Genomic DNA, 11173 nt, shown 5'->3' with positions numbered 1-11173 from the left:
CCCCGCAGCATGCCCTCCCCTGGGGCCTGTCCCCCCACAGCATGCCCTCCCCTGGGGCCCGGCCACCATCCCCATGCAGCATGCCCTCCCCTGGGGCCCGTCCCCCTGCAGCACCCCCTCCCCTGGGGCCCGTCCCCCCACAGCACGCCCTCCCCTGGGGCCCAGCCACCATCCCCCTGCAGCACACCCTCCCCTGGGGCCCGTCTCCCCGCAGCATGTCCTCCCCTGGGGTCTGTCCCCCCACAGCATGCCCTCACCTGGGGCCCGTCCCCCTGCAGCACGCCCTCCCCTGGGGCCCGGCCATAGGGTGCCTCCCAGACCATCACTCAGCCCTGGGGCACCCGTGCGCTACACAGAGGTGGAAGGAGCTCCCCTTGCCCCGCTCCTGGCTGCACAGTGGGCTGGAGACAGCAGGCCTGCTCTGGACCTGTGGTGAGGCAGCTGGACGTGCAGGTTGGGCAGCTCAGGGCCCTGGGTCTGGGCGCTGGGGAAATCGTGGGAGGCAGGCCGTCCCCAGGGAGGCCTCCCCCCAGACAGGGCAGCAGGAAGACCCAGGCCCCCTCTCTTCCAGCCAGTGTGCTCCTCCCAGACCTGCTAGGGTCTGAGGTCAGATGCCCCTGCAGCCCACCCAGCCCTCGCCCACTGGCCTTGGGCTATGACACACCGGGGACGGTCCATGTCCAAGACGTGGGCACCTGGAGACCAGCAGAGCCTCTGTCTACCTTGCAGCCAGCCCGGAGGCTGGTGTGTAGACAGACAGACAGACAGGAAGACCTCTGTCGCAGCCCCTCCTGAAAGAGCAGGCTCCACCCGTGGGTGCCCCATGCTGGCTCTGCAGGCCCCCCAGCCTGGCCCGCCCACCCCCCAGCCCTGCTCTGGGCGCCGGCTGCTGGTGGGGAAGGCAGCCGTGCTGCCAGAAGGCTCAGGAGCCAGGCAGCCAGATGGCCCCTCCACAAGGCTGTGGTTGGTGTCTAACTGCTTTTTTATTGGGAAAATATGGGGTGAAAGATTGTGTGGGGCTCGTTAGGCAGCCTCCTGGCCTGGACTGGCCGCCATCTGCCCCAGTGGCCCAACCAGGTGGCTGCTGGGCTAGTCCTCCTGCTCGCTGCCTGTGGCCACTGCGCTCTCTCAAGGGATGTGGGTCTGGCCGGCCCGTCTGTCAGATCCCCTGCGAGGATGAACCCCCAGCGCTGGGCCTCTGCCGGCTCCCGAGCAGCAGGACCAGGAACGGGGCCGGCAGGCAGCTGGCCAGCCGGGAGGGGCCGGGGTCCCCCAAGGGCACCAGCACACTTCCACGGCCGGCCCATACCCTCTGGACTTCACTTTTCTCTCTGCTAAATGGGGGTCCGGGGGGGGCCTGTGGTCTGGGGTGGAGGCGAGAATGCCAGCCACTGGAGTGAGCATCTGGACCCTAGGAAGCAGGTTTGGGGCTGCCTGAAATGAGGTGAGTGGGCAGTCGCTCCTCCCCCGGCCAGCCTTGCCCCGTCTGTGTCCTGTCCCTACAGTGGATACACACTCAGGCCCAGGCTCCCCGATGCCTGACTGGGGTCCTCCCCGCACCTGTTTTCTCTCTGAAATGAGAGGTCCACCTCCTAGATCCCTGGGACCTGCGAGGAGAGGGCACAGCAGAGCACACGGCAGCGCAGGGCTGGAGCTCCCTGCCCTCCAGCCAGTAACCCTTCAGTTGCTGGACCATGTAGGATCCGGGGTCAAGGAGGGCTGATGCCAGGGCAGCGCCCAGTGTGTGTCCTAGGAGGCTGGGGCCTTCTGAGGACGTGCCCTGCACCCCATCCCTGCAGGAGCTCCCTGCTCAGTGGGCTTCCCCCACGTGTCTCTCCTGGACCCACTCCTGGGAACACCTGCTCAGAAGTCTGTGGGAGGCTCTCCTGTCCCCTCACCCGATGTCCTGCCTCTGCAGGTCAGTTGCTGTGGGGACGATGGTGCAGGGAGCTCCTTAGAGAGGTACAGGCCAGGTGCAGGGAAAGCCTCGTGGGCATGTGGGGGCAATGAAGCCAACCACCCTCTGAGCCATGAGCTTTGGCCTAGGGATGCTGAGCCCAGAGAGTGTCTTCCCATGGGTCTGTCCAAGGCAGGGCCTCGGACCATTGCATGCCGAGGGTCCAGATAGGCGCTGGGTGTGGCAGGTGGGTCCCAGTGAGGACCATCAGCTCACTTGGCCCCCGATAACCCTCCAGAGTGGCAGCTGTCCTGCATCCTGTTCCGAGCACGGCTCCCCAGGTTGTGGCATCCCAGCAGACGGGGTGCAGGGGTGGGGGGTGGGATTAGCACCTACTGTGATAAATTGTCACAAACTCGGTGGCTTAAAACAGTTCAAGTTTTATAGTTCTGGAGGTCACAAGTCTGAAATGGGTGTCATGGGGCCCAAATCAAGGTGTCAGCCTCGCTGGTTCCTTCGGGAGGCTCCAGGGAGAACACAGTTGCTTACCTTTCCAGCTTCCTGGGCTCTGACCCCGACTCTCCTCCTCCCTCTTGTAGGGACACTTATGGTCACATTGGGTCCACTGGGGCCCTCCAGGCTCACCACCTCCTCACCAGCTCCTTCACCATAACTGTAAATCCCTGGGCCCCTTAGGGTGATGGACATATTCTCAGGTTCTGAGGATTCGGACATGGATGTCGTGGGGACCACTGTTCTCCTGCTGTGGCAGGGGGCTAATGTCTGGGTCTCAGGCCATGGCACATGGTGGACAGTGCTTTCTAGGACCAGGGGCCCAGAGGAAGCAGGTCAGGGTGAGGGAGGTGAGAGAGACCAGGATGCTTTGGGCTGCAAGTGACCAACAGTCACCTCACAGGAGCCGGAGTGAAACGGAGCCTGGGGACAGCAGGCAGGAGGGGACGATGGGTTTCCCTCGTGCTGGGATCCTGCCGCCGCAGGGCGCCGCGGGGCCCCACTGATCTGGGCCAGCCTCCCCCTCCCCCTCGAGAGCGTGTTCGCATGGCCTTGCCTCCGTGAGTGCGCACAGCTCCAGCTGGAGCCGGCCAGGGCACATGTAGACGCTCCACAGGGAGAGGAAGTCGGGGGGCGGGGGGGGTGCTGTGTTCAGCAGGAAGCAGAGGTGCTGGGGTCATGGCCTGCGTGCAGGGCAGGACTGACTGCCCCTTTCCAGCTCAGTGACACCCCAGATGGGGGGCTCTCTGTCCCTTCCAGAGCTAGCTGCGCGGCCCCCATGCCTGACTGGGGTGGGGGGCTTACAGAGAGGCCGTCTGTCTGTTGGGCTGCTCCCCCTGTGGCTGGAGGGGTCACAGCCCCTCAGACCCCCCCTGCCTGGCAGACCTCATAGGCCTCGCTGGGCTGGGGGCTTCCAGCCTGGTGAAGGCTTGTGGGTGGGTGGTCCTTACCTCCAGGGCAGGTCGGGGCACGGTGGGAACCCCAGGGTCTTTCAGGGCCAGGTGTATGCTGAGCACACACATAAGCAGGCCAGATGCTCTCGGATGCAGTGAGGGCCTGAAGACAAGAGGGATGGGTGGGGCATGGGTCCGTGGGGGTCGAGACACCCCCCCCGACTCCCAGGTGCCCACCTCCCTCCCTGCTCCACCAGCTCAGTGCCACAGCCTCAGGTGGTCCGAGCCCCCATAGCCACCCTGGCCCCACCACAGGCTTCCGCCCCTTGGGGGTCCCCCCCGCAGGACCTGGGGTGACTGTCCCACTCAGCCCCATCCCACCCCTTCCCCATCCCCAGAGGGGAAGGGCTGAGAGCCAGGCCTGCCCGCCACCTCCATAAGAGTACTGGGCCACCGCGGGAGCCTTAGCGAGACATGCCTTCCCGCCCGCACACGCGTGCGTTCACACCACACAGTGCTGTTACACGGACAGATGCTCTGTGTGCACACACCTGCACGTTCACGGGCACCCCTCAGCCCTGTCCTCAGAAAGCCCAGGGGGCTCATGGCTTCTGCTTCGGACTCCAGCTGAGGATACCTCACCCCCGGGACGGGCTGGCAGGGGGCCTGCCCTGCCTCACTGGACTCCAGCGCAGGTCAGACCACTTACACAACAGGAACGTATTCCGCCATGGTTCTGGGGCCTCGAGGGGAGGGTCCTTCCTGCCTCGTCCGCCTCGTCCAGGTGTCCCTGGCTTGTGGCTGCATCCCCCGTCTCTGCCATTGTCATGTGGCTTCTCTCTGACTCCTCCTAGAGGGACAGAGTCCTTGGGTTTAGGGCCACTCTGATCTAGGATGATTTCAAGATCCTTGTCTCTCTCCCTCTCCCTCTCTCTGTCTCTCTTTTGCGAGAGGGAGGGGGAGAGAGAATCCCAGACAGGCTCCACACCCAGCGCAGAGCTGGGCGCAGAGATCATGACATGAGCCGAAATCAGGCGACCTGAGATCCTTATGTTCGTCACCCCTGCAGAGACCCTAATCCCACATATGGTCACATTCTGAGGTTCCGGGAGGACATGTCTTCTGGGGCCACCACTCAGCCAGTGCGTCAGGCTGCGCCGTCCTGCTCGTGTCCACCTCCATGTGGCTGCCACGAGCCACATGGCTGCCACGGTCACGGCATTGAGGACGGCAGACGGCCTGGGGCCTCCTCCCCTGGGACCGGCGGCCTTCAGAGCCCTCTAGCCCAGCTCAGCATCCTGGAACTGCTCTCCCGGTGCCGCCGGGCCCTCCCTCCAAGTCTTGCCACAGGGTTTTCTTAATTCTGTGAAATCCACGTCTTTGGCAGCGTCTAGACCGCTTCGCACTGAATTAGCATTTCCCGGTCGGTGAGGAGGCAGCACTGGCCGTTTGAGCGGGGTCTGATTCCACTCTGTCAGCCCATTAGTGGGGTCTGTGGGTCTTTCTGGCTTCGCTTCCCTCCCAACACTGGGTGCCGGTTAGCGAGGGCCCTCCCTGAACCCTGCCCCCACACCCTGGCCTCCGCTGAGCCCGCCAGGCCACCCCCTTGGGGACCTTCCGTGCGAGGCCACACTCCCACCACGGCCAGGAGAACCAAGGCCAGGAGCAGGGTCCATGCTGGGCGGTGAGGGATGGGAGGGCACTCAGGCCCAGCACCCCGGCCCCCTCCCTGAGAGCCCCAGCCACAGCCACACTCCCACAGGGCCCTGACCTTGGTCTCAGCAGGTGTTCCTGTCACGGCCTGCAGGCCTTCCTCACCTGCAGACTCTGCCTCTACTTACCCCCAGAGAGGCAGCCTGGGGGAGGGGGCAGGCACCTCCCCTGGTGCTGCCTGGGATGACAGACAGAGGTACAACATTCTCCGTTGAGTGTGTGTTTCCCTGGGAAGCCCCTGTGCTCCCCGACCGCTGCCTTCCTCCTCCTCTTTGTCTGCCCCTCTGTTCCCTTCCGGATTTTGCACCTTCTCAGATCTTCCATGTCACAGCTACCTGCCTTTCTAAACACAGACAGGCCCGCCCTGGGATCCCCCAGCTGGAGGGGGACGCAGTGCCCAGCTCAGAGGTGCTGTCTCGAGGACTGTCAGTGCCTCAGGGTGGCCTTGGGGACCATGCTTGACATGAAGACAGGCTTCCCTTGGGGTCTGGGGCTGCAGTGGGTGGGGGCACTCGTTGACGTGGCTGGGCTGGGGCTGCTCCCCCTTGGACGGCACGTCTGCAGGTGCCTCCTGCCGGTGCTTAGACTGGCCCAGCAGAACCTCTCGGCCCCCACCTGCTATCCCCACCCCCACTGGCTCTGCCAGGGGTAGGGTCTCTAGCCAGCTGGGGGAGAGTGGGTGCAGCCTGGCCACCAGCCTGGGTCTCTCCTCTGTAAGAGGCACGACAGTAGAATGCACCCCTGGGGGGCCCTGAGGATTCAGAGCTCAGTTAGTGAGGAGTACCCGACTTGGTGTACGTCTGCCCCCGGGAGGGTGGGACCTGCCCAGGGTCACAAAGAAATGACAGAGCTGCGACTCCACCAGGGCCCCTGTCCACTGTCGTCCCCTCCCCCTGCTCCTTCCCTGCAGGCCCCTCTAGGCCTCAGTATCAAGCCCATGGTGGACAAGAGGGACAGCAGGGCCCCGTGCTGGCTCCTGGCCGACCTCCCCCTGCAGAGCTCCCAGCTCCTGTAACCACGGCCACCTGCCACTCTACTGGAACAGCCCCATCTCCATCATATGAGAGGCCCCCCACTATGCCGCCTGGCTTATCCCAACAGCTCCCAGCTAGGCCCATTGCTCCCCACCCCCCACCCCAACCTTATGGTGGATCCTACAGAGAGGGTCTTAAAAGAGTTTCTCTCCTGCCTAAACCTGGAGCCACATCCTCTTGCTCAACACAAACACCCAAGCGCCCTTGAGTTCCTGCCAGGTTGCTCCTGCCTCAGGACCTTTGCACTGGCTGCTAGCCGTCCAAGAAGGGCTCTTCCCCAGAGATCCCCTCAGCCTGGTCTGCGCAGAGGCCCTGGTTGGAAGGGCCTCCCTGACTGCCGCTCAGAGCAGCACATGATCACCTTGCCCGTCCAACTGCTGTACTCCCACCCCATTTGTACATGTCTGGCCTGACTCCCGGTGTGTTTACCAGTGGCTTGCACGAGGCTGTAAGCGGGACCCAGGCCTGCTGCTGGGCATTTGTGCGCCGACATGGGGGGGGCAGCCTGTCATGCCCCAAGGGCTGGTCTTTCTGCACTCCATCCCCTCATCGGAGTCCTGGATACAGACGTGGGGGTTCTGTGGCTGCTGTGGCCAACTTCCGCAAACTGGCGGCTGCAGACAACACAGTTATCTCACAATTCTGGTGTTCTGGTTTCCATGGGCTTAAGTCAGGGTGGGGCCAGGCTTGTCCCCCTTCCCTGCCTCCTCCAGCTCCCAAAGACGCCCACATTCCTAGCTCCTGGCCCTTCCTGTGTCCACAGCCAGCAGAGTGGCATCTTCCCATGTCCTTCCACTGGTAAGGACTGTGATTACACTGCCCCCCATCATCTGCCCATAGTAAGGTCAGCTGGTTAGCACCCTTAATTCCACTCTGCCGTGTAGGGTAACTACTCAGACTCCTGGGACAAGGGCATGACATCGTTCAGAGCTCTTAGGCTGCTGGGACACCCCACTGCATGAACGTCTTTCCCCTTGGCTGCCAGAGGCCTTGGAGCCAGGGCTGTGTGCAGGAGCTCATAACCCTGTGGGGTGCGGTGTGGCGGCTGAGGAGGCCCACAGACACCCCCCTGTGAGGCAGAGACTCCTCCCCAGCCCCCGATTTTCCCAGCATGTCTTGGCTAAGCCCACAGAAGCCACAGTCCTGCTGGGGTTCACGTCCCGGCTCTGCCACAGACCAGCTGCATGACCCCGGACGGGTCACATCGGTCTCTACCTCCGTTGGTTTTCTCGTCAGTACAGTGGGGGTGACGGGGTGTCCTCAGAGGATGCAGGCATGAGGGCCCAGCGATTTCACAGTTACAGGGCATATAGCGTGACATGTGACACGCAGCTAGTGTTTGCTGTTTTTATGGCAGGCAGCAGCAGGACCTGGGGGCACGGCGTTAATGTGGCAGCAGAAGGGAATACGTGTATTTGGTACATAATTCAAGCAGAACAAAAGGACTTCAGGTCCCCACCGCGAGTGGCGCTGCTAGCCGTTTCTTCTGGACCCTTGGAGATGAGCTGGGTCCTATGCAAATGTGTCCATTCGTGTGTATTTAGCCCGCGCACGGGATCCTGGAGCTCGCAACCACGGGTCTCTGGGAACGGCTACGCAGCGCGCTCCCCAGTGTGGACCCGGCCACTGATTCTCGCAGCCTGGGGCAGGTGATTGCAGGTTCTGACCTGGGCTTCTAAGCCAGGGGTCCCTGGACGCCCCACCAGAGCTGGCCTCCTGGTGCCCCCCGAGCGTGTGTTCTGCGTGGATTGCCGCACAGCGCGTTTCATGATAGGAAGCTGTACCCCGCCTGTGCGCTCTGGAATGGAGGGTGCCGGTGCGCCTGGCTCGGTGTCCGCACATGCAGGCGTTTGCAAGGGGCGGTGGTTCGCCCGGATCTGCAGTGGGCTTTCGGCCGCCGAGCGGTGCGTGCCCCGCAGTACCCGTTTGCGCTTCCAGTAACTGGACCGTTCCCCACTCTGCGTTCGCGTTTCGCAGATGGTGACACCGAGCCCCAGGGAGGGCGGGGCTTACATCGTACGGACGTGCGAGCTCTGTCATCTTTCCTCGCCGCTCGGTGACTCAGTTTCCCCCTCTGTAAACTGAGCGTAGGAGCCGTGCATAAGTTGTTGCGAGTCGGAGGGGGTCGGGCCCATAAAGAGCTCAGCACAGCGGGCGCTGCGAGCGCTGACCTCGTGGCGGAGAGGGAACATCCAGGTTCCGACCGGCCTGCGGCCCCGCGCGGGCAGATCCGCGCCTCGGGGCTGGATTAGTCGGGCCTACCCGCGCCCCGCCCCCGCCCCGCCCGCCCGCGTTCTCGCCGCCGCCTGCGCGCCCGCCAGCAGTGCGCCCGCCGCCGCCGCCGCCGCCGCTTTCTCCGGCCCTCGCCGCGCCCGACGGCGCCGGGGGCCCAGCGCGCCCCGAAAACCGCCCAGAGCGCGCCGAGTCGGCGCGGCCCGCGTGCGCGTCCCCGGCCCGGGCTCCGGCTAGGCAGGGCGCGCGGGGAGAGGGGCCGCCTCGACGGGCCAGGGTGGCGGGGGCCCGCGCTCCGCCGCCCGCGTCCATGCCGCCCGGCTCCGGCTCCGGCCCCGGCCCGAGGACTAGCGGCAATTGCCTGCAGAGCCCGTCACACCCGGGGCGCCCGCGCGGTGAGTGCGCGCTGGTGGCTCCGGGGAGGGATTCGGGACTTCGGGGGCCGGGGACGAGAGCAACCGCCCCCTCCAGAGGAGCGGGGCTCAGGAGAGGCCCCCGGCGCTCTGCCCACCCCGTCTCTCCCGGGAGCCAGGCGCGCGGAGACCCCGTGTCTCCCCGGCTGCGCCCCCGCGGCCCACGTGGCGGCCGGCGGGCGGGGGTGCATCCCTGCAGAGGGTCCCGGGCCTTGGCCAGGGCACTGGGGGGGCCCTTGGCGGAGGCGGGGCCGGGCGTCGTGGGGGACGCGCGCTTTTGTCTGCGCCCCGGCGGGGGCTCGGCCACCCCGGTTCCCGGCGCCCTCCGCGCTCACCTGCCCGGAGTTGGAGTTCTTTGTCTGGGGCGGGGCGCGGCCGGCGGAGGCTGTGCCGCGTGTCTGAGCGGAGGCTGCCCCGCGGGTCGGGTCCTCGAAGACAAAGCGCGCTGTGACCTCCGCCCGCCGCCGGGATTGTGCACCCTAGGGGAGTTAGTGCCGGCCGTGACACTCTCCCTACCGGGCGTGCCCCCTCCACCGAGACCGTGAACCTGCAGCCCGGGCACCTCCCACCTGTATTTTCGCCCGGAGTGACCCCTTTCTTCCGCCCCCACGCTGGCTCAGCGCCAGGTGTAGAGACGATGTGGCTGCCTGGGTCACATCCCAGTAGATGGTCTTCGGGAAGTTATTTGCACAGGTCTGGTGGCTGCCCTGGGGCTGCCCACCCCCCTTGGGTCTGCTGGCCAGCTCCAGACCCCTCCCCGTGGAATGGAAGGAGCAGAGGGACTGTGCTGCGCGAGCTCCAGCAGGAGCGTCTCTTTTCGTGCCCGCGGAAGGGGGCTGGCACGCGGGCGCGGCCCCGCAGCGGTCTGAGGGTGCCTGCCCGTCTGTTCAGAGCCTTCCCAGGTGGGCATGGCTGCGCCTGGCCAGATGTCCAGGCCTCTCACTGTGGTCCAGGAACCTGCCCGGGTCCCTTCCCAGAACCCCTGCAGGGACTCAGGTCCTTCAACTTCCCCAAGCAAACTTTAACTTGGGCCCTCCGTGGCATTGGGGGTGGTGGGGACTGGATGGACCTGGGAGAGTGCCTTCCCTCCTGCCTTTGCCAGGCTGGCATCCAGGGTGGGGAGTGGTGGGGAAGACACCCCCCCCCCAGCCCCTCCACTGTTCCCCTAGAATTTCCAAGTGTCTGGGGCGCCACCTCCTGGCCCCCACTCAAGCCCCAGGCCTTGAACTGAACCAGCATGGCCTTAGGTGAACTTGCTCCCCCTTCCCCCCAGGCTGGGACCAAGAGGAGTCGTGCCCCACAGAACACACGAATTTTCTCAGTGCCGCCTCTCCGCGTTCCTTTCTGATACCGCCTTGTTCCGACAGGAATGGCTGTGTCAGAACAGGGGCCTCGAATGGGGTTGGCGCTTGGGGGCCCCCCCAGCTTCCCTTTCCCAGCCCAGACTCCTGGATGGTAATGGCAGCTGGGGTGGTGGGGCCTTGAGCTCGTTCATGTGCTCTGCCGAGAGATAAGGAGCCCCTGGCTGTGGCGCTGAGCTGGGGACCCTCGAGGCTGCTTGCGCAGTTAGCACCGTCCCTTTGGCCCAGAGGGCCTGTCAGCACAGCAGATGATGAAGACCTTAAGGGGCCGCCTCATCAGAGGAGACGGCTGGCACACAACAGCTCCTCTCATCGGTGGCAGTGCCCACGCACATCCAGGGCAGCTGAGGCAGCCAAGCAAGAAAAGACTTTCAGACCCGTGCCCTGGTGCTGGGGGCTGTGGGGGAGGTGGGCCTCACACAGCCTGGCAGGATCAGGGACAGATTGCAGTTGGGGGCACTGGGAAGACACTGGAGTGCTTGAGTTGGGGGGTGACCTGTTCTGATTTGGATTTAAAAGAGACTCTTGGCTTTGTGGAGAATTCATCTGTGGGCATGTTAACAAGCCCAGGTAATGAGAACAACAGAGCTGTCACTCGGGCGCTGCCGTGTGGTCCTGGGGTCTCTGGACGGGCCCTGGGAGGGTAGGTGACCCCTGTGCCATCAGGCAGGGGTACAGCGTGGGGGTGCAGTGGTCATCGCTCCTGGCAGATCTGGGGCCATGACTGCCATAGAGCAAACTCGCGTGAGCTGTCCTCCTGGTCACTTTGCAGACAAACAGACCAGGGGCCTGGCCCTGAGGGGCAGACGGGGACAGGCGCTGCTGGCCATGTCTGGAGCCAGACGCTGGGCTGCAGCACCCCCCTCCCCCACCAGGGCTGACAGTCTGTCCCCCCAGCCCCTGCAGACCCCCAGCTCAGGTGGACACCCCATGGGGACTCCTAGGGGTGAGGTGATAATCCAGGGACTCTGACAGCCACTACTCACCATGTAGAATGTACCAGAAACAAACTTGGGAGAGAAGAGGTCAGATGCATACGACTACATTTCCGCCGCCACCGTCAGATAGAGAACGCTTTCATCACCCCAGAAAGCTCCCTCGTATTTTCTCTTAATTT

At 64.6% G+C, this 11173-nt stretch overlaps 2 protein-coding genes across 2 annotated transcripts in view; both read left to right on the top strand.

The window, feature by feature from the left end:
* The window catches only part of FBRSL1 (fibrosin like 1), a 62804-nt gene extending 54423 nt beyond the window's left edge, over nucleotides 1-8381 (top strand). Inside the window, exon 7 of the mRNA XM_035016782.1 lies at nucleotides 4373-8381. Within this exon, the coding sequence (XP_034872673.1) occupies nucleotides 4373-4381 (9 nt within the window). The 3' untranslated portion in view covers nucleotides 4382-8381. The remainder of the gene's footprint in view (nucleotides 1-4372) is intronic.
* LOC118018308 (fibrosin-1-like protein) overlaps nucleotides 8028-11173 on the top strand; it is an 83194-nt gene continuing 80048 nt past the window's right edge. Inside the window, exons 1-2 of the mRNA XM_035016699.1 lie at nucleotides 8028-8066; nucleotides 8375-8677. Of these exons, the coding sequence (XP_034872590.1) occupies nucleotides 8028-8066; nucleotides 8375-8677 (342 nt within the window). The remainder of the gene's footprint in view (nucleotides 8067-8374; nucleotides 8678-11173) is intronic.

The sequence above is a fragment of the Mirounga leonina genome, unplaced genomic scaffold (genome assembly GCF_011800145.1).
Source record: "Mirounga leonina isolate KUSES-001 unplaced genomic scaffold, KU_Mleo_1.0 Mir_171, whole genome shotgun sequence".
Taxonomy (NCBI): domain Eukaryota; kingdom Metazoa; phylum Chordata; class Mammalia; order Carnivora; family Phocidae; genus Mirounga; species Mirounga leonina.
The sequence above is the reverse complement of the archived record's forward strand: the minus strand, read 5'-3'. Positions and strand labels throughout refer to the sequence as shown.